Source organism: Megalops cyprinoides, chromosome 22 (genome assembly GCF_013368585.1).
Source record: "Megalops cyprinoides isolate fMegCyp1 chromosome 22, fMegCyp1.pri, whole genome shotgun sequence".
Taxonomy (NCBI): Eukaryota; Metazoa; Chordata; class Actinopteri; order Elopiformes; family Megalopidae; genus Megalops; species Megalops cyprinoides.
Genome location: NC_050604.1, coordinates 19,353,954 through 19,381,632, shown reverse-complemented (window position 1 = coordinate 19,381,632; position 27,679 = coordinate 19,353,954). Strand labels below are relative to the sequence as shown.

The 27,679-nt window shown below is 44.4% G+C and overlaps 2 protein-coding genes across 3 annotated transcripts; both read left to right on the top strand.

Moving 5' to 3' along the window:
* The first annotated feature begins 1,424 nt into the window (after positions 1–1,424).
* On the top strand, positions 1,425–13,218 carry ints10 (integrator complex subunit 10). Of its 2 annotated transcripts, XM_036516706.1 has the most exons (18): positions 1,425–1,828; positions 2,184–2,251; positions 2,528–2,631; positions 2,989–3,128; positions 3,595–3,676; positions 3,943–4,083; positions 4,433–4,607; positions 5,048–5,217; positions 5,476–5,615; positions 6,869–7,022; positions 7,648–7,730; positions 8,238–8,387; positions 8,695–8,803; positions 9,022–9,101; positions 9,489–9,651; positions 9,901–9,994; positions 11,008–11,085; positions 12,610–13,218. In XM_036516706.1, exons 1-18 carry the CDS (start codon positions 1,700–1,702, stop codon positions 12,764–12,766), a joined length of 2,217 nt encoding a protein of 738 aa, XP_036372599.1. In that variant the 5' UTR covers positions 1,425–1,699; the 3' UTR covers positions 12,767–13,218. The 2 variants fall into 2 exon arrangements, with proteins under 2 accessions (XP_036372599.1, XP_036372600.1); XM_036516707.1 differs by lacking the exon at positions 11,008–11,085.
* Positions 13,219–13,941: 723 nt separating this feature from the next.
* pgm2 (phosphoglucomutase 2) lies at positions 13,942–27,429 on the top strand. The gene is made up of 13 exons (XM_036516987.1): positions 13,942–14,137; positions 16,618–16,785; positions 17,498–17,689; positions 19,628–19,711; positions 20,827–21,020; positions 21,342–21,531; positions 21,923–22,020; positions 22,679–22,859; positions 23,453–23,546; positions 23,849–23,978; positions 24,284–24,473; positions 25,233–25,366; positions 26,006–27,429. Exons 1-13 carry the CDS (start codon positions 14,063–14,065, stop codon positions 26,106–26,108), a joined length of 1,833 nt encoding a protein of 610 aa, XP_036372880.1. The 5' UTR covers positions 13,942–14,062; the 3' UTR covers positions 26,109–27,429.
* Positions 27,430–27,679: the final 250 nt, after the last annotated feature.

The window sequence follows — 27,679 nt, the reverse complement described above, 5'->3', positions numbered from 1 at the left end:
GTCGACGTCACGGCAACGTTATCCACGGGACCAAATGGCAACATTCTCTTAAAAACGTTGCTGCGACGTCACAAGAACGTCGCCAGAAGGTAATGTCGCGGTGACGTTGCTGCAACGTTGTGTGTTAGCTGGAATTGAACATTTTTGCCATCGACAGCCCGGTATCCAAACGGTGGTCTTGCAACCTCATTTTTCGCACGCGCAATATAAGGGGCGAGGTACAGTCTCAGCCTAGAGAACCGCTAGATGGCATTACTAAACCAGAGCGTCTTATAATGAATGGCGCTTACTTCCAAGAGGGTGACTTGATTAGCACTTCTTACCAGGAAAGTCAATTTGAAGTAAACTTTAAATTCATGTGTTTAGTCCAATTGCTGCTGCAGTTGAACCAGAATTACGAGTAGCTGAAGTTATCTGGAGATAGTGGAGAACACACCTTACGCGATTTAGTGAAGTAGGAACGTGGTAAAAAAAAAAAAAAAAAAAAGCGTTGCGTATGGCTGGATGTTAACTGCACCCTCAGATATAGATAAAATAAGCATAGCCTGATTTCCTGTTGTGCCAGAATTGGACTGAGGGAGTCCTAGTCCTTAATTATGAATGATTTTAGATGCACGTTTTCTGGTATTGATTTTTTTTCAGTGTATCCTATAAAGCATAGATTGGATTATGCATTTCAAGCTGCATATTGATTTTGAAAATAATGGTACTGCTAGAGTACTTAGATAGATCAAAACAAAGGATGCTGGAACAATGAACGATGTTCAAAACAATATTATTGGCAGTGTCTGCTATAATTACACATAGTGTCTACTATAAATACACATAATTAACAGGGTTATTGATGACTTCAAAATAGGCCTAATTGCTTATTGAAATGCATCCATCAGTATGTGGCACTTTAATTAGCAAAACTGTTCACTCTCTGGTTATAGCAAATAGAAGAAGTTAATTACTGTCTGTTGCGACATTCTAAACACTATTTGATTCAAGGAATTTAAGAAGTGCCATGATCGAGTCGCCCATTGTCTTAAAAGCTGTTTTCAGGTATTGGTTATGTGCTGCAATGTGCTTAGTAAGAGCTTTCCGTTTTGAAGAGCTCGAGGCTTGACGTGAAACGTGTTATTGATTTTCATGCAGCGTATATCAGCTTTAGCAAAGTGATGCTTAATACGTATGTGATCGGCTACTGCAAACCAGCCACAGTACTGACTGTTTACATCTATGACCATTTTATGCCATGGGCTAAACTATTATCTGTTTATGTAATTTATTTCAAACTAGGTAAATTAAATTTGAAATGGTTTATGCAATATGCTTTATTTTATTTTTATTTATTTATTTATTTCCGGCGCCACTCCAATCATCATCAGCGGATCCGAGTAACATCATCTCGGTGCGACTAACACTTGTGTCATCAAAACGTTCCTGTTCGTTTCTTCCCGGACTGGAAAACAATGAATTAGTCGTGGGGTTTAAAAGGTCTTTAGAAAGACCTGACGGTTTTGAATTCAGTTTCTTTGGTTAAATTGAATAGCACATCTTGCTAACATTGGATTTTGTTTGCATTCTGCCCGTTATCTCATTATTTTGCGCCACGGTACTGAACAATGTGTCCGCTCTTAGTAGATAGCTAGCTACCTAGCGTTAGCTGCATACTGTAGTCGGCGAGCTAGCGACTGTATCTCTTCATGCAGACATGTCTGCGCAGGGAGACTGCGAGTTTTTAGTTAAAAGAGCCCGGGAGCTGGTTACCGAGGACCCATGGGCTGCCAAAGCGTGGCTCATCACAGCTCGAACCCTCTATCCAGCCGATTTCAACATACAGGTGAGTTTGGGCTTCACAGTTAGCCAGTTAGCTCCAGATAAGTGATAAGGCATTTTCAGTGGTACCTGGCTGGTAACTGGCTAACATACAGCAGTTAGTAAAGTGCTTAGTGTAGCAGCAGCACTGCATAATGTCAGAAAATCGTCGACAACTTGCTAACTAGGTCGTAACTACGGTGCGAATAACTGGACGCTCTTTGCGAGAGCAATGGTTATCTTTGTCAGCATTAGTGGCAAGCCTACACTTAATTTTCGTGCAGGCAGAATGTGATCTGACTACAGTGTGCGTGCATTAGTCAGCTACATGTAAGAGCCCTCTGTGACTGTATTTGTTTTAATCTTCATTGTGTCTACAGTATGAGATGTACACCATCGAGCGCAATGCAGAGAGGACGGCTTCTGCTGGCAGACTGCTGTACGATATGTAAGTTTTTAAGAGCACGAGCAAAGCTGTGCACAGACAGGATTACAATTACAAATTCATATGTAAGTCAATGAAGTGATCATGATGGTCTTCCTGCGCTCAAAGGACTGCTGAATATGTTTTGAGTCCATAACACAGTGTTCGTAAGGGGGTGTGCCAAACAGACCAGTGTTGGAGTACTGGAAGGTGTGTGTGATCGCGTTTTTAGGTCAGTGTGCACTCCATGGTTTATAGGACAGGGGGCTGTTTGCTAACCCTCTTGATGCTGTCCTGCAGGTTTGTCAATTTCCCCGAGCAGCCGGCCGTGTGGCGGGAAATCACGGTGATCACCGCAGCTCTGCGCAGCGACTGCCAGGACAAGCACGCCCAGTTCCTCCGAGGTACGGCGGAGAGCAGGCCAGCTGTGCTGCTCGTTTGCATACGTGCGCGCATGAGTGCACCTCGCTGAAGCTGAGAGCGAAGGGCTTGCACCTGTCTGTTTTTCATGGCTAGCATTTTGCGCTGTGGTCTCCGTGTCTTTTGGCTTGGCGCCATGCAGATGGGTTTCTGTGTAAAGTGTGTCTTTGTCAGGTCTGTTTGAGACCCTGTCTGATGAGAGATACCTGGATGTATTGGCTATCTCTGTCAGTCTGTCTTCATGACAGGTGTGTTTGAGACAGCCTGTTGCCCTGTCTGAGCGTGTTTAGTGTGAATCACCTGCGTGTGTGTGTGTGTGTGTGTGTGTGTGTGTGCGGCAGGCCTGTTTGAGACTCTGCCGGGGCGTGTGCAGTGTGAGATGCTGCTGAAGGCCACGGAGCAGTGCTTCAACACTCTGGAGAAGGCCGAGATGCTGCTGCTGCTCCTGAGACGCTTCCCAGAGTCTGTGGTTCAGCACGGGGTCAGTAGCCTCCCTCTCCCCTCACTTTCATTTCCATATTATTCACAGAGTTATGTTTCATTTTATTTAACTATTTTCCTATTATTCTCCTCTCTTGAGCCCTTCAACTGTCATCTGTGTTAAAAGTTTGGGAAGAGCAATGCATAAGGGAAAAACATATCTCCCCTGTGATTTCTAATTTAGCTTAATTCAGTGATCTCACCAGTACTGCCCCAGTGTTCAGGAATTGCACACATAGAGATTGTTTGTCACAGAGCTGTGAAACATGAGTTACATTTTAGGGATGGTAACTAAGATCTGTGTTGGTAGGAGCTGTAAGCATATTTATATAGATTCTGCATGTATTTATAATACACACAACCATATAGATTATATGTCTATGAGTTACAGTTATTGAAACAGTTTGAATCTGTGCAGGCTTGCTGTGTCCTGTAAACTGTATTGTAACGGCATTCTGTCCTTCCAGGTGAGTCTGGGAGAGACACTGCTGGAGGCAGAGAGCATCGAGGACCTGGAGTCACCTGTCAACTGTTTCAGGAAGCTATTTGGTGAGAGGGGCAGCCCAAAAAGGAGGCCTTAGGCCACATGGTGTCACTGTTGGTACCAATTTACTGGCACCAGTATTTAAGTCTACAGGTCTCACTAGATAGGCGTCAGATTAAAGTGAAGTATCAATTTAAAGTGCAGTTTTGGTTGTTCTCTGGGAGAATATCACCAGTTTGTCTTGCAGTTATTATTTGACATACATGTCTTGTTAAAGCTTGCAACACATTTGTTTTCTGTAAACAAATGTTCCCGACTCATGCCCTCACAGTGTGTGACGTCCTGCCGCTAATCATCAACAACCACGACATGCGCCTTCCCGCCAGCCTCCTCTACAAGTACATGCACAAGGCTGCCGAGTTCTACATCAGCTATGTGACACGCGGACCCTCCGCCGACGGCCAGCTGCAGGGTATGATGTCTCGCAGTACCAGTGCATGCCTTTTACTCCACTGTCCGTTGTGCTGTATTTTCTCTATTAAGTAGCTTTCTGTTTCAGGAGTGCTGTGTGTTAATAGTGTCATTTCTAATGGGCACTATTGCTCAAGGTTATGGCTTTTTATGGAATTGTCAGATCCTGTGAGCCTAAGGCTTGAAGATATACATAAAGCAATATGCATAGTATTTGGGCAGGAACAAAAATGACTTTTAAAATGTATCTTTTTCAGAGGATAAAAGTGACTGTGAAAGTGAAAATGAGCGTTCTCTTTAAGACTGCATGCATGTTGACGGCCTTGTGGCTGTGTGTCTGTGTGGGGCAGGCTCTCAAGAGGGCATCAGTCTCAAGTCTCCCGGCGCCCCCCGGGGGTCGCAGCGTTACATCATTGAAGGGCTGACTGAGAAGTCCTCCGTGGTGCTGGAGCCCTGGGAGAGGCTGCTGGACATCCTGGCCATCGTGGGGGCGCGCTGCGAGTGGCAGGGGGACAAAGGGAGCCGGTGAGGCCAGGGGCTAGGGCTGGGCCGGGCCAAGCCGAGCTGGGCTGGGCTGGGGGTGGTTTTAGCAGTGCTAGAGTGGGTGAAATGTTTTCACAAATGAAGAAAAGTTGACTTATAGGCCCTTTACTGGTCTGCAAAAGGCTCTGTATGGGGGATCAATGGCATAATTTCTGCACAAGTGTGTGCTTACACTCTCTCAAAGTTTGTTTCAAAGCCTGCTACATTGATTTTGCTTAGATTTTACTTGTGAATATGTGTGTGCGCTTATGTTTGACTTTGTTGGTGTGTGTGTGTTTATCTGTCTGCGCCTGTGTGTGTGTGTGTGTGTGTGTGTGTGTGATTATATGTGTGACTGTTCCTGTGCCTGTACATGTGTGACTGTTCCTGTATTAATGTGTGTGTGTGTGTGTGTGTGTGTGTGTGTGCGCGCGCGCATTCAGGAGCTACGTGGAGATTCTGCAGCGTATGAAGGAGCTCTGCCGCTATCTGCCCAGCCTGGAGGGGGAGACCCTGTCCTGCTGCCGGAGCCAGGTGGTGACCTGCACCACCCTGGTGCTCTTCCACAACGCCTACCTTTACGTCAGCGCGGTGCAGCCCACACTCTTCCAGGGTGAGAGAGGGAGGCGGGGAGGGAGGGCAAGGGGAGGCTGTCAAAAAGGGGGTTATTTGGGAGTGATGACATAATGACTTTGGAAGTTTACATTAAATGTCTTTGACTCTTCCCTACGCCTAGCTGACCTGGCACAACTCACATCTCACATGTAGCTCTCCTATTATAATTTAATTTATAATAATTATTAGCTTGTATTAGCCCTGTTTAATAGCTGACTGCTTGTACATAGTAGTTACCATTAGCCTGTTCCCCCAGCTCACAGCTCCCCTGGTGCGGTGCCCTGGATCCTGCTGGAGGACTTGTCCTCAGTGTTCAGCGAGGCCGACTTGGAGAGGATTTCCAGCAAGCACGTCCACAAGAAGCGCAAGCTGGGAGAGGGCCGGGAGAAGACCATGGTGAGGGCATCGTGACTGCACGAACCCCCGCGAACCTCTGCCCCCCCCAATCCTCACACACCACACACGGCTAGCTCATAAACCATGTGGACTCCAGCTGAATTTCTTTCAATGGAAATTGAATTTGTAGGCATGTGCGTTACTGACCGCAGTGTTGCATGGGAAATGGCCCATTTCTTGTGCTGGGTATCCTCTCTTCTTGAAGGAGTGGTAGCATCACAAGCACATGTTAGTCTTGTGGCATGCCACTTTTTAGGTCAAAAGGATACATTAAATGGATATAATAAATGTTAAATTGTAGCAGTACAATCTGGGAAAGATTTATGTTACTCCATGAATGTAAATGACATTAGCTACAGATTTAGCCATACTTCACTCACCTCACACCTCTTTTGTGTTTTCAAAAATAAGGGATTAACACCTCTGAAATGTGTTATGACTAGTCTGGCTCACATTTCAATTTAGCAATCTGTTAAGAAAGCTGGAACCATCATTCAACGCATAAAACTACAACCAGCCTTTCTTTGGAGGTCATAAAAAAGCAGTGAGAAGTGGAAAAATATATTTTATGTTGTGCGCAGTCACCACCTATGAAAGGGTTAATATGGACACACTGCACTGAATCCCTACTGTATGCAATATTTGCATGCTTACCAAATGCCCTTCTTAATGCTGATTTACATAGCTCATATTTTATACATTATCCATTTGCACTACTGGATATGAGCTGAAGCAGGACAGGTTAGCCAAGTCTCTTTGGTCAGAAACCAGACCCACAATCCTCTGGTTGCAAGTCTAATTCCTAACCCACTATACCACATTGCAGCAGTACCGTTACATATCTCAGTTTTAACTGTGTGAGAGGGTTGGTTTACACTGATCCTTTTACCATGAATCGTGTTCTCATGGCTATTGGATTTGCATGCCTTATCTAGGCAAGCATGCTGTTATCACCGTTTGTGTGTGTGTGAGATTTGTTATCCATACCTATTATAGCAGTGACCTTTCACCCAGTATTCTACCGTTTGATTCGTCTCATTGACACTCAAGTTTGTCATGCATGTACACATACACAAAGAGTTCTCCATTAATGAATTTCTCACTAACCTGGCCACGACTGTATCCTAGTAGCTGTGTGCTGCTGTGATGTTCTCTGTGTGTGTCTGTGAATTTGACAAACACGCATCTGATGTCATCACTGACTGAGTGTTCGTGTGTGTGTATGTGTGTGTGGGTTGGTCTGTCTGCCCCAGAGCTCGGATGACGAGGACGGCAGCGGCAAGGGGCGTGGCCGGCACATCCTGGTCAGCAAGACGGACATGCCGGGGTGGGCAGACATGCTGGACAGCTTCCGCACCGCCAGGGAGAGCTGGGACCTGCTGCACTCACACGAGGCCCTGGAGACGGGTCAGGCTTTGCCTGTCACTGATAACGCAACACAGAGTGGCGTTAGCATCAGTAGCATTTTTCACAGTTGTAGCGCTGCCTTTAAGTCGAAAACAGGCATAGATAAACATCAGCACGCACTGTGTCATTGAACTGAACTGACTCGTGTCAAGCAACCAGCCATTTGTACTCCACACCAAAGTCATGGCTGTGAACTTCGTGCTCGTGGGGCTGTTTTGCCTTATTCTTCTGTCCCGTTATCCTGGGGTATCTGGTCCTGCTCAGGGACGTCAGTAGGCTTCGCTCCCTTAGGCAATTAAGTGATTCAATTCCACTAATTCCTGCCTTAATTTACCCATCTTAGCTTCACTGCCCAGTTTGTTAGAGTGTAAATCGCTCAAAGAGAGATGGAGAACCTGTAGGACCTCTATAGCTAATGCCAGGCACCTCTGTCCTAAAGGAGATTTCGGTTGACTTGCCAGCTCTTAAGTCTGTTTGCAAGGCAACATTGGAGAAGTCACATTTGTGTTTTTACGGACATTTTATCACTTGCAGCACTTGGGTGGTTCATACACTTACATGTCCTAGTTCTTGTGTAATTGTGTGATTTGTGTGTTGATGTCTTTCACGCACCCTGTTTTCCCAGAGTTCAACAGGATCTGCTCCTCGTGGAAGACTGAGAGCTGGCTGTGGCTGAGGATCTTCCTCACAGATATGATCATATACCAGGTACCACTGTCGCCTTAGTACTGCTGAACACCTGCTCCTGTCACCTGTCACCGGTTTAGAAAAAAAACACTGCATCTGTATCAGGTCCTGTGTCTTTGCATAGTTTGCCAGTGCCGTAAGAATCTGTTGTATGTTCCAATGTCAGTGCAGGAAAGCAGACTGTGTTTTGTTGATTATATTACATTACATTACATTACGCTCTTATCCAGAGCGACTTACACAGGTTTTTTACATTGCTATCCATTTATATAGCTGGATTTCTTCTAAGACATTTCTGGGTTAAATACCTTGCCCAAGGGTACAACATCAGTTCCCCGACAGGGAATCCAACCGCCAACCTTTTGGTTACAAGCCCTGCTCCTTACCACTATGCTACCCTGCTACCCTGGTTAAGGTGCTTTCTTCAGACTGCAGCATGTTGTGTGTTCTGGGGTCAGTACAGTAAAGCCGATTGTGTATTGTTGATTAAGGGGCTTTGCATAGATTTCAGCCTGTTGTCTGTTCCAGGGTCAGTACAGGAAGGCTCTGAGCAGCTTGCACCAGCTCGCCTCCTTCCAGCCACCCCAGCAGGTGCAGGTCTCCTCTCAGGGCAGCCTGGAGCACCACCGCGCCCTCATCCAGTTGGCGTCCTGCCACTACGCCCTGGGCGAGTACCGGGTGAGGACACGCCTCAGATTTCTTCAGAACCCTTCCTGATTACACCACCTTTTCCTGTTTGCCTCTGTACTCATCCTCCTGCCAGGCCCATTCAGTCCTTCCTTCCACTTCTCTAATAGCCAGCCCACATACAGTCAAGTCATATTTGAACTAAACTGGGTATAGTGTGTAAATTACTTTAGATGGCCCGCCACCTGTTCCGTCTCATTTAATAATCTGTTTTGACATGAAGCCTCCTTCTCAGTTTCATAAGTCTTGAGCAGTGCTTCACGCCATACTCTGCATGTGTGTGTCATGCTTTATTCAGCTGGCCTGTGAGAAGGTTCTGGAGGTGGTGAGCGGGCTGGTTCCCCAGGCTCAGGGCCCAGGCAGGACAACTGATGAAGTCACCAGGACCAGGACTAAGTTTCGGAAAGGTGCGCCCCCCCTTACTCCATAGGGTCCAGCATGGGTTTGGGTTGGCAGCGTGGGAATGGAGTCAGGACAGAGTTTCTCTTGCTAAAATTTTTGTCTAAGTTCTCTTAAGATTATCCTCATGCAAGTCTCTCCTGGTTTTCCAAAGTTAAAAGAATGACGACAGTGTTTATTGAGGCTGTTAGCGTATGCATTTCTGTAATGGCGGTATGCGTTACAGGTACGGACCTGAGGCTGCTTCCCTGCACCAGCAAGACCATCATGCCCTTCTGTCTGCAGCTAATGCTGGCATGCTTCAAGGTACTCTCACATCAGGGGTCTGCTGCATTCCTCAGCTTTACTGACTTCAAAGTGTGCTTCTCAGAAAACTGATCAGTAGCAGTTATAATTCAACATGTATTATGTATGTCTCATTTAAGCATGAAATTCATTGAAAATCCTTGAAAATGTAAACTGGTGTTTCACTCCTGCGTAAAATGCTTAGTTGGATGTCCTAAGCACACCTATAGGATATATGTTACAATGCCAAATGTATGCTCGGTGTGTCAGACCAAACACTTTTCCTGATTTTTTTTTATTCTCTGAAAGCTCAAAGTTTGGATGTCTTTTAAGTTGAAGTATTTCCTGCCATTCCTTATTATTTGTTTTTTCTCTCTCTCTCTCTCTGAAACTGTATTTGCGTGTCAGCTCCGGGCCTTCACAGAGAGCAGGGACGATTTGGCTCTGGGTCACGTGATCGTCCTTCTGCAGCATGATTGGCCTCAGGGGGAGGCTCTGTTCCTCAAAGCGGTCGATAAGATATGTCAGCAAGGCAGCTTCCAGTATGAGAATTTCTTCAACTACGTCACCAGTATCCTTTATTTTTCCATTTTGATATACAGCACAGTATTCACTGTCTGTCCAAATAAACTCACACTTGTCTGTTGTGTTTGCAACTGTGTAGTCAAATGTTATGCTATTTTAGCAATATAGACTCATTATGTACAGAAAGCATTCATTGTTTTGGACTTGAAATTTAACATTGGCCTATGGCTGAGTAATCGGTGACTGCGGTAGAATCCTTGATTGCTAGTACCAACTCCTTAATGAGCTGGCATAGACATTGACATGCTGGAGGAGTTTGCCTACCTGCGCACCACAGAGGGTGGAAAGGTCCAGCTCGAGCTTCTGCCCAATCAGGGCATGCTTATCAAGTAGGTCCCTGCTGTCGCTGTGCACGTACACAGGCACGCGCACACACACACACACACACACAAACACAGAGATCACTGCTCTCACTGGTGTAGCAGAGGAGGAAGAGGGGAAATCACTGGGAAATAGGTGCATGTAGATGTTCAGTATCTGGTCACAGATTATTAGATGCACCCTGTTTTGCTCAGTGGTCATTTTGGACTACAGAAGAGCAGTAGTGTCTCTCACTGTCTGACTGCCTGACTGGATGAGGTACTCCCCCAAAGTAGGGACAGCTCCTTCATTTAACACCACGTTGCAGAAAGGCACTGGTAAGGGGATCTGGCAAGGCGCTTTCAGCCCTTGTGGTGTCCCTGCTGTTGCTCCTTTCAGCATGGATTGCTGTTCTGCCTTTTCTCCAGAGGAAGAGGGGGGTCAGAACAGTGTTATACACCTTTTTCATTTTGACTTTCACTTCTGTTTCAGACTAATACAAAACCCTTGTTTTCCTTTGAAGTTTGACCTGAATTAGATCATTTCAAATCCTTTTTTTTTTTAATTATTTTTTTTTTTATGTATCGTTTCAAAGACCCTTGACTTAATTTCCTGTGAATCTCCTGTGATCTGCTTGCCGTTGGCTGTGGCACAGCACAGAGATCTGATTTATGACAGACTTCAAATGTAGTGCCCCACCGACTTTGAGACGCATTCCTTTTACGATCGGCAAAGCAGTCTGCCTTTCAAAGGAGGAGAGCGTTCTCAGATGTTATCTACGGCACTTGCTGTGGCCGTTGTGTAAAATGACGTGTTCAAAGCCCACACAGAAATGACTAAGTTATCGTAAGCTGCCGGACCGATGCTCTCAGTGCTCAGGTATGGGGTCCTTTGAGGGTGGTCAAAGCACACACAGGTCCTATCTGTGTCTTTGCCCTCCTCTGGAGCCCTCTCATTGGCTGTTTCGCTGGCTTGACCTCTGACCCTGAGGGAGGTTCCGAGTTGCTTGTGGGAGCTGAATGATGGTGTTTGCTGTCTCTAGGAACCCCAGCCCTGCCCTGGGGCTGGTATCCCAGGAGTTTAACACCCTGCTGCTTCCTGGGGTGCAGACCACCGACAGGTACCCCCATACCCCACCCCACCCAACTCCATTCAGCCTGGTCATTCACCTGCCGTTTCTCCAGCTGGCTTTTGTTTTGTTTTACAGCATTTTGTTTTCATTATTTTTAAGTTGCGTTACGCTGTATGTACATTTTTTCATAGTGGCCAATGTTATGTCATTCTTTTGTGATGTCTGCAGTCTGTTTGGGTACTCATTTTTTCATGTGTTGATTATCCATTTTATTCAGGGATGAACTTGTTTGATCTTATTTTTGGCTCCTGGCCATTGTCTTGAGCTCCCCAAAACTGGCCATCCAGTTATCCTTCCTGGTCTTGGTGCTGGATATCCACCTCAGGAACATACAGGAAGAGGGAGTCTGTGGAACAGACAGTGTTCCCCTAGCCGATCGTACCCTGCCTGACTTCTCTTCACCTCTGTTCCAGCTGAGCTTGTAGATGTAGCTGTACTATCCAAACCAAATTTAAAATTGCTGGCAAAGTGCTGTGTAATATGTACTATCAGTAAAAAAGTGCTTGTAGCATAGTATGGGAACATGGGAACTTTTGGTTGTTGTTTGGAACAGGACATCAGATTGTCTCTCTGCAATGACCATATGTGAAGAACCACTAAGGAAATCACTGTCCTGGGTCACTGCAGGCAGTTTGTTTTACTGAACGAGAGGTGCTCTCTTGATAAAAAAAAAAATCAGCAGACAGTGAACATGAATTTTTGAATATGTAGTTGCTCTCTGTTGAGACGCAATGCTGAGCTGGAACTCGTTGCTGAAAGAAGAGACGCACAAGCAAGCCGCCCCTCCCAGTGACGGCCAGTTCATGTGGTCTCCATTCCTCCCACAGTACCTCGCCCCTGTCTGTCGTCCCCCTTGCATGACCTATGTATCCTCACAATAGCCTTGTTCTTTTTTTTTTTCCATTTTTAGTTTTGCATTCGGTGTATTCTGAGTAAACCACAAAAGTAGATTAAATTGAATGCAAGTCACCACTCCTGGATGAGGGTGAAATGAAATGAAATTTCAGCCATATAGGTTGTTGTAGTCACTTAACGTAAACTAGATGCACAAGACCCTGGCAACAGGAGCTTGTGCAGAACATCATTCTTCAGTGGCTGATGCGCATGGGTAATTGAGTTAATTACCCCTCACATGACCTAATTATGACATAATCTTTACGTTCTGGAATGAGGCATGTGAATCGTTTTGGTCAGCGGGCCCCTGTAGTCTGCTCATTCTGAGAGCTATTGTGTACAGTATTATTAGTCTATCTTGGTAATTGAAACACTTTAATTAGCATAAGTAAATGATTGTAACACTTTGGAACACTGCGGTTGAATCCATGCCCTCCAGGCAGTGAGTCTGAGCCTCGTAATTTTCTGAGACACTTGTTGACGCCCACATGTGCTTCTGTGTATATGGAAGATGATGGGATCTCTACAGCTGGAAGTCCTGTAGTGTGAGCCATTACAGAGCCTCAGGTCCTCACGTTTCCTTCCTCTTCCTCTCCCTCTTCCTCCTCTTCCTCTCAGGCACCACACGGTGACCCGCGGCATCACCAAGGGGGTGAAGGAGGACTTTCGGCTGGCCATGGAGAGACAGGTGTCCCGCTGCGGGGAGAACCTGCTGACCGTGCTGCACCGTTTCTGCATCAATGAGAAAATCATCCTGGTCCAGTCGCTGCCTTGACCTCTCACCTCTCATGCTGTCCAGCACACCCGATTTCAAGTGCTGCCTAGGGGTCCAAGGGCCGAGCAGCCCAAGTGTGTTTCTTTTGCAAAGCTGTTGGTATTTGGGTAGTTCAAGATAGAATGCAGGTGGAATGATGTGCTGAACATTTCTAAGCACCTGAAGCTTAAATCTGTTTATTTTTGTATTCTTAAATATTTCAGCATTGACTGTAGTCAATACTGACATCATTGACTGAAGTCAGTTTACACCTGTCTCACTGAGCCCTCACCCTGGAAACCGCTGCCATGACAATGCCCATATGTGGACATGGCTGGTCGCATTGAAGTTGGTGACTGAACATTTTTTTGGTTGTGTGATATTCTTTTTTTCTATTGCATTCTGTTCGTGGGTCTGTTTCACCAGAAATTAAAAATTAAATATTAGTTGTAGATTTACATCAGATTCCAAAAGGTCAGCTCAAAATCCTGTTCTTTTAAAAGCATAAACAATGTACAGTGGGATTTTGAATTTTTTTTTTTTTTTGTGGAAAAAAAAAATCTAGTGAGTTTGTTAGAGGTCTTCAACCTCTTATTCATTTGCAAATCTTAATGAAAATTGTTTGCCTCTTCAATTAAAACCATACTGTAATATCTTTGTTATTGTCTCCTGTGGTACGAATACCTGGTGGCGTACATGATGGACCAACTATTGAGTAATTTAATTAACGTCATACAATGAGGAAGAGTAGGTTCAGGCTGTCTCTAAGATTAACCTACAAAAAGCCGAGAACGTTTATAATGGTTGAGTAACATATTTTAACTTGTACTGACAAGTTAACGCAGAGGTTTATTACCGCTCTTGAACCAACTATACTGCAGGATACGTATGATACGGGTTAATAACAAACATAGTGAGTTAAAAAATGTGCATAGCTGAGAATAGAGTTAATACGACTGCCGTAGCTACGGAAATTATCCGCGCATTTAACCTAAATGACTTCAACATGCTGCTCACGCTCATCCATGCGCGACCGAGCTCGTGACTCATCACCGGTAGATAGCGAGGGCGGGCCAAACTCCACCCGTGACGTAATGTCACGGCTCACTTATCAAGCTACCCCGCGTCCACTGATTGGCTACTTAGCTGTTCGTCATATGACGTAGCCAGCTACTCACTCGTTCACTGCACAGGGAAGGAACTTGAGGGACTGCGCGATAGTAGATGGTCTGTATGGACCGACGTGTTCGCTTGCTGCTAGCTTTTCCTTATTAAAAAAATCTAAAGGTGCTGACAGCATACACAAAGGGAAGAAACATGGAGAATGACATCGCGACCACGGGTGATATCGATCTGGACCACGCCGTCAAACAGTGGTTGAGGTTTGACAAGGTGATGTGAACCTGTCTGTCAGACAGCAGACTGATTTTTCATGCTCGTCGGTGTCTCGTTTGCCTAAATATCTAACGTTAACCATAGCTAACCTAAATGCCCAAAGTAGCTAACGTTAGACTAGTTAGCCACAGGACACAAATAAATCTAGCTATATTACGTTTGCTACAAAGTTAGCTTGCTAGCTTGGAAGTGAGGAAGTAAGTGCGGATCCAGAAGGTGTTGCATTGTTGATGGGTGGTGGAATTCGCCATGGGCCGGTGTTTGTTTGAACCACACAGCTACACATTGTTGTTGGCATGTGTGCAGCTAGCTAGCTCACGAAGATAGACAGTGAGTGTGGATCTGGATTAACAAAGTGTATACATACGTGATAGTTCGCTTGATGACAGCTGTTCAGGTAAATGAGCTGGCTGTAGCTATGTATGAATTTATGAAATTCACTTCCAGGGTAGCTAATTTAGGTATCTGGTAATAATACTTGCTCTAGGGTGGCGACATTATAGTTAGCTGAAGGTATAGTCACTTAACGTTACAAGAGGCAAGTTGGTAACTTGAAGATTCTCACAGAGTAGTTACTCAAACTATTAGCTAACTATCTGACAGACAACGTTTTACAAATAGATAGTTGTCTATCTCAGCTAAGGTTGACATACAAACTATTAGAGTTCACATAGTGTTAGCCAGCAAGTTAATATGCACTGTGACTGATACAGTTTGACGTCTTGGTCAGGTACAGTGACTCTGAAGATGTACTAACAAAGTGTAACTAATTTGCTGTGTGATGGTGGTTTTGCAAAGCAAACCAGGGCATGCTTACTTTCCTTGTATTGATTGATGAGTCTAGCTGGCCCTTACCAAGCACAACGTACTAATAGATAAGGCATTGTTTCAAGTTGTCTGGAACACTGTGCTCAGACATTAAATATGACTTTGTGTTAATTCCCTGAAGGCTACTTTGAAAGTATATTATTGTAATGCTGGAGTTAAATGCTCAAAAAGTATTAGATTAAGATTTTATCCGCATGATAAGTCTGAATCCAAGCATCAATGGATGTTGCATCGTAGAAACCAAGGAGATTGGGGTCAGTGCTTAGAACAGGAAAGCTTCGCGTACCAGCAAATACTTTATTCCCTTTTATTTATAGCATGGTCATAGTTTTTCAGAAAGTGAATTTTACATAGAAGTATTTCTGTAAGCCCTTCTGGAACTCTGAGTAGGATTCTTTTTACTGTAAATGGAACTGTAAATGGTCAACAGTCTGCTTTAAGAGAGAGTTTGTTCTTGTTGATGTTTGATTTGAGCTCCTAAATGTACCTGTCTGACAGAGATGAGCTTCTGGCTAATTTAAAGTGTTGACTGTTTTGGTCCTGCCCCTTGCCCTGTGTAGCACGACTCCCACCACACATTCATAAATAAATATTTTGGCAAATTCACTGGCAAACATACTAAAATAAACTGAAACTGCCTCTGAACAGAAGCATAGATCTGTCTGCTTTGAAGGGCTGTAGCATTGTCTTAATCAAAGTAACGTGTGCCCTGTCCTTAGATGTCATGCCACCTGACACGTGAAACGCATTCACGGCCTTAAGCGGAAATGCGACGCAGCCACTTAAGCGAAAAAGAATTGGAACCAAAAAGAAATCGGATAAATTAGCATTTTGAAGCCATATTAGATTAGCCGCATTAAAATGCACGGGCCTTTCAGACGGCAGGGTTGGTCTCTGATGGAGCAGCAACCCTGCTTCATCATGGGTGCTCACATGGGATTTGTTAAGTTCGGCTATACGGGGGCAGATTCCCAGCATGTGAGAGCTGAGGAGTGCAGACAGGGAGATGTCCGTGGAAGTCTGTACAGAGCCTATGGCTGATAAGTTCCATCCGGGGGCCAGGACAGGTGGTGAGCTTGTCCTCTTTGACAGAGTTGTCTTTTATTCCCCATTCATTCCTGCATAAAGTGTTGGCCTTTGTATCACTACGCGCTGAACAGGCTGCCACCTGCTGTATTGTCCTTTCCCGCTTCATTTGTGAGTCGCATTGTGAGTGAGATCACACTGCAATGCAGAACTCACTTCTGTCAGTTTTTTTTGTTTTGTTTTTGATTTAAACCATAAATTTTCTCAGTTCTGTCTGCTGTTTTCTGTAATATGGGTTCCATATACAAAGAGCTATTAAACTTCTAGGATTAAAGAAGCTTGTGTAATTATGGTGAATGACAAGCGTGAGAGAGTCAAACTGTGTCTAAATCAGATTTTTTTCCCCTGCACTCCTGTACTGAGGCTTCTCCTCCTTAGAGTGATGGTGAAGTGGAAGGTACTGTATCCATGTCCATGGAGTGGTGGAAACAGACTTAATCATGTCATTTCTACTCATCTCATGTCTCACTACTTTTTTAAATACACCCCATACCCCCACACACACACACACATGTCGTCAGTATTGATGGCCAACTTCAGGCCCTGTGGATGTTTGGCTGTAGAACCCGAAGACCCTGGCCGCAGTGCGGGGGCTGGTGAAGGAGGGGGCGGTGGAGGAGCTGCAGAGATGCTTTGCTGCCCGGATGGAGTTTGGGACGGCCGGGCTGAGGGCCGCCATGGGGCCAGGGGTCTCCTGCATGAACGACCTGACCATCATCCAGACCACTCAGGTGAGGAGGTGTGCCACGCACCTGGCGGTCACACCTGGCTGTGGGGGGGTGACTGCAGGGCAGACACGGCATGTCATAGTGATATAGTTACAATTGCTGTGTCCTTGGCCATGGCTGTAGGACCCAGCACAGTGAGCGCATTGCACCACAACATGCTGAGGCATTCATGTAGCCATGTTGCACACATTGCGTGTCGTATAACAGGTCATTGATATGACTACTTTGAATTTTAACATCAGGACTAAAATGGCGATCTGATAAATGTTCACGTGCAATGAGATAGAGTTAGTTTAGCCATTTATTTGCTTTGACATGAATGAAAAATCATTGGGTTTGAGTAGACTGTAGATGACAATATTGTTCACCTAAAACATGTTAATGATATATGAAAGATACTGTGTTGTTTTTTCATGGTTGACTTTATTTGCTCTATATTAATTGTATAATTTTTTTATTAATGCTTCATCTTTGTTCTGATGATATGTATACCTGACCTTTTTGTAGATGTCTTGTATAAAATCTTAAGAAGCAAGTATCTATATGTATGTGTATATGTTTGCGAGAGAGAGATGTAGATCTAGAGATTGGCATTATACACCATGTCTGTTGTATTTGTTGAACCTCTATGAAACCGCAGATTTGCAACCTTAAATTACAGTGACACTTTTGCACTGCCATGTTATGTTGTGCTGTAACCACACTGTCCTCGCAGGGATTCTGCAGTTACCTGGAGCAGTGTTTCCCAGACCTGAAGGAGAGGGGCGTGGTGATTGGGTTCGACGCCCGCTCTCACCCGCCCAGTGGGGGGAGCAGTAAGCGATTCGCCAGTCTGGCTGCCACGGTGCTGGTCAGCCGCGGAGTCCCCGTCTACCTCTTCTGTGACATAACCCCCACACCTTTTGTGGTATGTCGCTAGTTAGATACCATCTGTATATATAGTGATTTGCAATCCAAAATCCAGGTAAAATTTCCCCTGTATCTGAACCTTGTTTTTCATGTTAGAATGGTTTGAAAAGTTTTTACAGGCCCAACCAGCTGCAACCAGCTGCAAGCCAGAATGGTTTTCCAGTGACACTGCTGTTGGCCTGTCTCACTTTTTTCTTCAGGAATGCAGGCCACGGATGTCAATCATTCACAGAACAATTGGAAACGCGCTTTGGACACACTCTGCCCCCAGCAACTGATCCAGCACTATCCTCACCATCCTATTAATAGCTGCTGCGCTTTTTTCTGTGAGGTGCACACTGATCCGGGATCAGAGTGTTGGGGGAAGAGTTTGTACTCTCACCCACTTCAGTGTGTATCTGTGCCCGTGTTTGAGTAAAGTTCAAGGCCTGACTTGTAGGCACTAACATGCATAGACATTTATGGGTGGGTATTTAAATGGGGCTGACTACATTACTGCCTAAAAAAGGATTTTGTTGTCTGGATGGGAAAGTGATCAAAAGCGTATTCCAAGTCAAATAAACTAAAACATGACTGCGAAAGGAACAGGGAAGGTGAGTAATTAGAGAATCTGACCCTGTCTTGCAGTGAAAATGGAAAAAATAATCTTCTCAAAAGTAGTTTCTTTGGAAGCTAGTCAAATACTCAAAGACTGACACCTCAAAATGTGGTTTTAGATAAGTTCCGTAATTCCCTGTTTAAAAAGGTAAGCTATTTTGTCAGTGGATATGGGGACTGCCCTATGCAGCTGTAATACTAGATCCTGTCAGCAAAGGCTGTGAAATGGAGGTGCAACGCTGACCAAACTCCAGATAAACAGACACTTGCAGCACAGGTTACATAAAAAAACTGCAACTGCGGTCTGTCACCCGGTCATACTGTTTTCACAAATGATCAGCTCTCTCTCTGATGGCCAATCTCCTTATCCGTGTTAAGGTTTTGCTTCAGATTTTAAAGGTTAGACATCAGGGATGTTCAGTTTTGATTAACATAAGCAGTATGTATTTTACAACAAGAACCACCTGTGTCTCACATTTAGTATTTTTCACTCGGGAGTTCTCTGTGTTTTTTTATGTTTGTACACTCTCAGCCTCCTCTCTCCCCTCGGCACTCTGTAGCCGCCATTGGTATGCTACTCACTTGTCAAATGCCTCCGGCCAATCTGCACTCTCGGTGAAGCCCAGGCACCAATAGGAGTGAAGGCATTCGCTGGCCATGCGCACCTCACATGGGCACATGCACACTGTGCACATGGAGTGGAGCTGGATTGGAGTCAAGGGTTGCCAGTACTTTCCACACTGCGGCATTTTGTCTCCACAGTGATGGGGATATTTGAATACACAGACAGGCGCACATGGAAACAGCTTGCCTACAAACCCAGCATCACACCCGAGGGAATTGCAAGCAGTTGCAGATATATTCATGCGGAGACAAATATTAAGGAAGCCCAATGGATTGAACTAATAAATACAATCAACCACATACAGGCACACATTTGTAGTGCTGTCCTTCTGCAGTGTAACATCTCATTGATTTACAGTTTATTATTACTCAGCTATATGCCAGCAAAGTCATTCCCCACTTACATTTCATCGGTTTAAAATAACCTTGACAGTAATTTTACCTTCAGTGAAAGTCGCTGTTTTTTAACCGTCTGCTTACTTGCTTTTTCCTCTGGTCAAGAGTTTTCGGGCACGTGTAAGTTTTGTGTTTTTTGTGGTATTCGTTTTGTGTTCTGTTGTTAAAAGTTATTTGCGTGTGACGTTTGCGAAGCCGTCGATGTGCAGCCGTAACTTGTATGACCAGCGCCACCCAGTTGTAATTGTTGTTGGCCCAGTTCACACACTGACTGTATTTGCATTGATTTCACCTGCCCCAACCTGCTCTTTTCCCTCAGCCCTTCACAGTGTCACACCTGGGACTGTGTGCCGGGATCATGGTGACAGCTTCTCACAACCCCAAACAGGACAATGGCTACAAGGTACGGCCCGCGGCTCCAATCCTTCTAAACCGTCTCGCTGGCATGTCTCACAATGCCAGCATTGTCTGCTGTGGGCACTACCCAGAAAAGCAGCTTGTATTGGCAGGTGTAAAGCAGGATTATTGCAATCTGGCACACACGTTTGAACCATTTAATGAAAAGACATCAATACATGACCAGACCCTCATCGTTTGATATGTCTGTCTAATTGCAGGTAAACATTAATTTTAATCTCCTTTCACAAGATGATGATTTGACAGTGGAACTGTCACTTGGCTTGGCTGGGTGTACTATCACAAGGGTGTTATGCTCAGAATGTCCCGCCAAATGCTTACCCTGAGATTATGTTTTTCAGAGAACCACTCAAGGTCCACTTTAAAAATATGAACAGGGGCATACAGAATAAAAGCAAAGTCGAGTAACAGCAATATTTTGTAACAACACTGAGCATTAAAAGGAATGGGTCACTGTTGATGCATGCATTCTGAAATATTCTTAATAAGATTAAAAATGCTGGTTTTAGATACTGAAGGTTCAGTTTTGATCAATTGGTCATTCATCACTGGCCATAATGAGATCAAGTGATTTTGCAGCGTAAGCACCACGTCACCTCATAACTCAGGTGACCGGGCACACATGACAAGGTGGTTTAAACTGCCGAATCTTAAATCTTTTGAAAATCTGAAAATCTGGGGGGAAAAAAATTGGAAAGGAAAAAAAAAAAAATCATTTTCCTGACCTGGCTTATCAGGAAATGCAAGCTGTCAGCGAATAACCTGTTAATTTGAGTATGCAAACCTTTGCTAGTTAGCAACATTAGCTACCTAGTTTCATCTGGACAGTGGCTCTTCTTATCCCTGTTCACGTCTTTGTCTCCACATGTCTGTTGCTAAGGTAGTGATGGTACTTTTTTGTGTAATCTGTGCTCCATTGTCATCATAAATATTCAACATATTTTAACAAAACTTCCCAAAATTGTTTCTTTGTTGTTCACCAGGTGTAAAATCTTAATCTTGTTATTAGTACCATTAATATAACTGGCACATAGCAATTCTACTGGTAGTAATAACATAGAGCTCCCTCAGCCATCCACTTTTGGTTATTGCTTCTGGCAGGTGTACTGGGAGAATGGTGCCCAAATCATCCCACCCCATGACAAGGGGATCGCCTCTGCCATCGAGGAGAACCTGGAGCCCTGGCTTGAGTCCTGGGACGAGCAGCTGGCCCAGCAGAGCCCCCTGGTGAAGGACCCCTACCAGGACATCAACAGGGAATACTTCAAGGCCATTCAGAGTCTCTGCTTCCACAGGTACAGCTCTGTTAGTCTGGGCCTGGTCTTGTTTCTTTGTGTCTCTCTCATCCTGTCCTGACATTAGCATTTCATAGTATGTCACAATAGCACACTGCAAAAATATTCCTCTTTTTGTTGTAGGTTATTTATTCTTATATTGAGATAAGTCATAGGAGGAAAAAACCGTTCCCTCCTCGTTTTCCCCTTTTTGTTTCTTCCCCATCCTATTCCTGTTATCATATGCAACGTGTTGCCACTAAGGTTTCGTGTGAGCTAATAATCATTTTAATTAAGAAACGGAACCGATTGGACTAACGCTGCGTTCCTGTGCCCCGACAGAGACATTAACAAGAGTTCAGAGGTCAAGTTTGTCCACACCTCAGTTCACGGGGTGGGCCACGCATTTGTCCAGTCTGCGTTTCAGGCGTTTGACCTGCACCCTCCCTACGCGGTGCCAGAGCAGAAGGACCCGGACCCCGAGTTCCCCACAGTGAAGTACCCCAACCCAGAGGAGGGAGAGGGGGTGCTGGTGAGTGTGGAGCACTAATCTTGTCTATGTGCTCCTTCAGTTTACAATATATGTATGCATCCCCTCTTTATATTCTTCACTTATCTTGCTCTATGTTTGACTTTCGCTAAAATTAAATGAAATATGATTTTTAACCCATGTTGGTCACAGAATAAAAGTGATATTAATAATGATTATATTTTTATAATATTAAATAATATTGAAATGTTACTCAAGACTGCCTGCCGCTAGCTTGAGAGGTGATTGCAATGATGTGAAATACATTTTGATTTTGTGGAAATGAATCACTGGTCAGCCTTGTTGATTTGTCAACCAAGTTGACCTGTAAATGTCTGAGAGGAAAGAGCCCAGGTGTTAAAATGTGTGTCCTTGCCTCTCTGGATCCTTGAAGACTCTGTCGTTTGCACTGGCTGACAAAGAAGGGGCCACAGTGGTGCTGGCCAACGACCCTGATGCAGATCGCCTGGCAGTGGCAGAGAAACCGAAAGAGTAAGGATGTGGGTGTGGTAGGAGCTGTGGGTGTGGCTATGGGTGTGGTCAGTGATGTGGGTGTGGTTACAGACACAACCAGTGCGGTAGCAGAACTGAGTTTTCAGTTTGAGTGATTTGCCACAGGCTGATGTAGTTTGAGTGTTAAGCATGTAGATGATGAACTGGTCTCAGGAGTAAGACTAAAGTGCAGGTATTTAATATTGCATCAATATTACATTACTGTAATTACAGAACAGTTTGTCTCCCTCTCTGTATTATGAACAGTCCACTAACAAGGTGTAAGCCAGCAATACTGCACCCTGGAATTTTATTGTTGTAACGACACACTTCATTGATAATCACAGTAAATGCGTGGGGTTGATTAAGGACACAGTTATACTTTTGTCTCATTCCTGAATTGTGCACATGCATGCGGAGAGCATTTTCCCAGAAAAAGCAAGGATTAGTTCCCCATCTTTACATTTATACATTCGTAACATTCTAAGTTTTTAGAAGCACGGGGAAAATGTTCAGTTGGGTGTACCAAGCTGACACCAAGGAGAAGCCACGGAAGATTTTGTAGCTGCTTGGCACCTCCAACGGTGTAACGTGTTTGTCATAGAGCAACCCTCTGTGCCCCGGAAGTGACCCGCGGTGTGTTCTGTCTGTGTGTTAGCGGCAGGTGGAGGGTGTTTTCGGGGAACGAGCTGGGGGCGCTGCTGGGCTGGTGGCTGTTTCGCTGCTGGCGGCAGAAGGCCCCGGAGCCCGCCGAGGTGAAGGACGTGTACATGCTGGCCAGTACCGTGTCCTCCAAGATCCTCAGGGCCATCGCGCTCAAGGAAGGCTTCCACTTCGAGGTAAGCCCCTGCCGCCAGCCTCACCGCCGTGTGTCCATGGTGCGAGATACGAGGCTCTCCGGATCTGCACCGGATCTACAACACAGAGGCTTGCTGGGTCACAGGGTGGTCGGTGTATGTGGCTCTGTCACAGTATGCTGTCAGTAAGTCAATGAACAAGTGCCGTGGAACAATAAATAGTGACATACTAATTAACAGCATTCATTTTGAAAGATATAGTTAGAACAAAGTAGCATCTGTTTATATCAGTATTTGTTTAATGTTACCCCAGTACTTTGAGAGGAGCCACACATATAGTTACATATAGGTACATATATCACATATAAATACATACTCTATAACTATACTCTGTAACTCTGAAGATACTCTGTAACTTTAGAACAGACCTTTCAGTTTATTTGAGAGAAGTGTAACATGTCCTGAGGCAACTTAAATGTTTTGTGGAGTGTGTAAAATTACCCAGGGTACTTCTTTCTTTGTTATGCCAGCTAGCAGTAAATGGAAAATTAATAATGAGATTCATGCTTGTGCTGTTTGGCCATCCCACGTCTTCCTGTTATTTTCCAATGGTACATTTCTTCCTCCTTCAACAGGAAACCTTGACCGGCTTCAAATGGATGGGGAACAGGGCCAAGCAGCTGCTGGACCAGGGCAAGACGGTGCTGTTCGCTTTCGAGGAGGCTATAGGTACCTTCAGACAGCCCCGCGCCACACTGTGAACTCAAGCACAGATTTCTGTACAGTTGAGATATGATGACCACAGGCAGCTGATCACATGCACAGCTGAGCAGTGTGTCAGGCTATTGATTAGCATTAATGGACAAGGATGATTTTTTATTAGACTAAGATTCATTTTAAGCAGGTGTCCATGGACTGAAGGAGACATCCAGAACACTAGAGGGCGCTATAACATCTGATTCCAGATCAGCTGATTTAAGAGACCAAGGCAACTGTTAATGTCCTAATGTCTAAAATGACTCTCTTCCCAGGGTACATGTGCTGCCCAGCCGTCCTGGACAAAGATGGCGTGAGTGCGGCGGCCATTGCTGCTGAGCTCACCTCGTACCTGGCCACCAAGGGCAGCACTCTCTCCCAGCAGCTCAAGGCCATCTATGACGAGTGAGTGCCCGGCCGGGTGCCACCTTCGCACAGCCAGGGGACTGGGGCACTGGGGCTTCCATTCGTTCAGTGATGTGAAGCACTGTGTTGGTGGATTAGGGTTAAAACAGTGATCCAGTGGTTTGGATGTCTGAGTCAAAGTGTTAAGGCAGTCGTAGAATATGTCTGTTCTGACTCAGGGATGGCTGATTGAAATAGCTGAAATGGACAGGTCAGTGAGGTGTTTGTATATAAATGCGCCTCCTCTTAGTCTGGACCCTCTTGCTCTGTGTTTCTGAGTCTCACTCCTCTGTCTGTGCTCCCAGGTACGGCTATCACATCACCAAGAACTCCTACTTCATCTGCCATGACCAGGACACCATCCGGCAGCTCTTTGACCGACTGCGCAACTTCAGCGGGGAGAACACGTACCCCAAGGAGTGTGGAGGCTTCACCGTGTCCACCGTGAGGGACCTCACAACTGGCTACGACAGCAACCAGGCAGACAAGAAAGCAGTAAGACGTTTTTTTTTTTTCTTCTTTTCAAGTAAGTCCATTAACTGAAGCACCACTCAAGGCTGGTTTCTGAGAGCCACACTCCAGGTTATTCAGGTAAACCTATAACAATTAAATTGGTTCCTGTGCTCCTCACACAAAGCATATCCTCTTCCTTGCCTTCACTTTTCATACAGGATGTTTAAACCAGTCAGAAGAGAGTATGAGAAGAGGAGACTGAATATGATGAAACGTAGTTTTTCGACCCTCAGATGTGGGAGGGAACGTGACTAGTTTCAAGTAAAATGAGGATTAATTGATCCAGAAAGTAGTGTCTCTGGCTGATTTGAAAGTGGGGATCCAGTAGCCCTCGCCCACAGTGTATGATTGATTAGGGATCATACCAATTTAATCATACCCCTAATTAAATGAAAAATAAACAGCACAAAGTACATGATATAATGGGAGAAATGTACTTACTGGATTGTTTTTTTTTTCTGCTTAAAAACATTTAAGAGTTTTACATCTTATTAGCGTAATCCTATTAGCATTGCACAAAGCAAAGCCATATTGTTCACAAATAAAGAATTTTATTCCAGAAAACATAAGGGTCACAAGTATTCAGTTAATCCTCCTTTGACGTGGATTTTTTAAGCATAGAACATTTTGCAATACATACATTTGTTTCCGTTATTAGGTTTCCTGTTTAGCTTTAATTAGGGGTAATAAATACATATTAGGGGCACTGTAGATTGTAAGTTGGTGTTTGTTCTGTCTCAGGTGCTGCCCACCAGCAAGAGCAGCCAGATGATCACCTTCACCTTCTCCAACGGGGGCGTGGCAACCATGAGGACCAGCGGCACTGAACCCAAGATCAAGTATTACACTGAGCTGTGCGCTGCACCTGGGAACAGGTGAGACGACGCTTCTCTGGAACTGGGCTCCTTACTGTAAGCTGAGCCAGAGGGAAGTTGCTCAAACAAGAACGCACTTTCAGGTTTGAAGAGCGTTAGGAGAAACCTCTGGGCCCGACTGGAGGAAGTGTTATTTCTTGTCACGTTTTTCGCTCTTTTGGATGTGAATTGTGTGCTTTAATTCGAGTCTCCAGCAGTTATTTCTCATGTGTAGCACCACAGGTGTTATTAACGGTTATGATATTCCAAGCAGAGGGATTCCTTGGTGCATAATCACTAGGTGGTGCTAAGAGGTTGAAAACAAGTGAAAAAGTCATTCAGAGAGAGCATTCTTACATAGAATGTATTAAAATGGAGAAGAACTGCTTTCGGAAATGTTTTGGTGCACCTGTAAGTTTTGTATACAAGCTAACACATCACTTCTGGTGATTACCGCATGCTGGCATGTGACTGCCATGTGTGAAAATTTTATTTCATTATCATAGCCAAACGGCCACCACTACCGACTGTAGGGAAGCTTGCGCTGTCTAGCTAAGGCCCCTTTTCTCCTTGTCAGCTCAGGTGTAGATGAAGCCTCTAGATATGCATTGTAATGCAGGTGTAAAGTGTGCTCTGACCCTGTGTCTGTCCCCCTCTCAGCGATGTGAATCAGCTGAAGACGGAGCTGGACGACCTGGTGGATGCCATCGTGGAGAACTTCTTTGAGCCGAAGAAGAACAACTTGAAACCCAGGCCAGAGTGACGCACTTAGACGCCTTACTGTAGCGCGTGTTACAGAATAAACCAGCAGCGATGAAATGTCTTTATTTTGCTTTTCTGTGTAAAAGGTGAAATAGGTTTAAAGTCTTAAACTACCGCATAAAATATCTACCTGAGACCACATACAACGCAGCTAACCTTATCAGTGGGTATAACAGCTGATTCAAAGTGCTTTATAATTAGTCGGGGTGGGCAGGATAAAACTATAACTGATTTAATAACAGGATTTTTGAAGGAAAATATCTGGTGACTGTATGACCAATCTGAATCAGAACAGATGCTCTAATCCTCAAAACGACACATAAGGGAAACGCTCAGCTTTTGTTACCTTGGCGAGGGTCACTAAAACTATGTATTAATGTGACTACCGTTCGTGAGAAACATTTCATTCTCATACATGTGCTTTGTGTGTCTGTGTTCATTCAATAAGAGCCAGTACTTCGGTAAGGCATTGCTGTTTAAGGTCTGTCAAATGTGACTCATTCCAGAGCATGCTGAAGAGAGGGGTTATGAATCTGCATGAGTATTCAGTACCAAAAAAAAAACGTGCATAGAGCTACGTTTCAAAATCATCGGCTTTGTGTATCTTAGGGTTTCTCTGTACATGTACACTCTGACAGCACTTCCTAAACTTGCCAATTATGAATGGCATCTCAAATGTGAAATAAGCACTAAGCCTCACTCACTCTTGCAGCTGCTGTGTAAGTGACCAACTTGTTGTCCAAGCATGTCACATTCCGCCTGTTTTCTGCAATGATAACGCGCTATCGAGTCTTGTCAAAAACCAAAGCCTCTTCAGCCTGCCAGCAGTGAGTTTTGTGTTCATTGCAAAAATTTGCTGCAACATTCGTGTGGCATTTTCATACCCTTTAGCTATTGCTGATCTCCAAACCTGTAAGTAAAAAATAATGCTTATGGAAATATGTGACTGATGTTTAAGGGCAGAGTGTGCATAAGGTCGATTGAATGTAAGTTTTTCTGACATACATGGTGGTTTTGGCAAAGCTGTTTCACATGAAGCATGTATGTCTAGACGTATATTAACAGAATAACATGATAAAATGAATATATTCATAAATCCTATCATGGTAAGCATTAGTGAAACCGTTCACTCCCATTTTGTTGATTCTGCATTTAGAGCACATTCACTTACAGTTAACGCGTTGGTTCTCTTGGGTGGAGCTTCTAGTCTTGCTTTTGTATTTATTAAGTTAATTTTTTTTGTTGTTTTGATTTAGTACATGTCGGTGGATCGACTAACAAAGGGGTGATCACTAATAAAGTAAATGAAATGCTAAAAAAAACCCCTGCAATTTCATAAACGGCCACAAGATGGCCACCCCTCAAATATTTTGCTTTTTTTGACCGTTTAATTCTGAGTTCCAGCTTTTCCGTCACCCATTCTCTAAATACATTAAATTACATGCATTACATGCTTACTACCCCTTTGTCAGTGTACCCAAGGCAGACATATTGATCAGTATCTGATTTAGATATAATCTTGTTCCATTTTAGAAAAATTGTAATAAATTGTAATTGCATTTTTTTCTTTTA

Excerpts from the sequence above, each read along its gene's own strand:
- pgm2 (XM_036516987.1), top strand. The coding sequence starts at position 14,063 with ATGGAGAATGACATCGCGACCACGGGTGATATCGATCTGGACCACGCC. Across the intron at positions 17,690-19,627 it reads TAACCCCCACACCTTTTGTG|CCCTTCACAGTGTCACACCT; the intron begins GTATGTCGCTAG and ends CTTTTCCCTCAG. Across the intron at positions 22,860-23,452 it reads AGGAAGGCTTCCACTTCGAG|GAAACCTTGACCGGCTTCAA; the intron begins GTAAGCCCCTGC and ends CTCCTTCAACAG.
- ints10 (XM_036516706.1), top strand. The coding sequence starts at position 1,700 with ATGTCTGCGCAGGGAGACTGCGAGTTTTTAGTTAAAAGAGCCCGGGAG. Across the intron at positions 1,829-2,183 it reads CAGCCGATTTCAACATACAG|TATGAGATGTACACCATCGA; the intron begins GTGAGTTTGGGC and ends TTGTGTCTACAG. Across the intron at positions 9,995-11,007 it reads AATCAGGGCATGCTTATCAA|GAACCCCAGCCCTGCCCTGG; the intron begins GTAGGTCCCTGC and ends TGCTGTCTCTAG.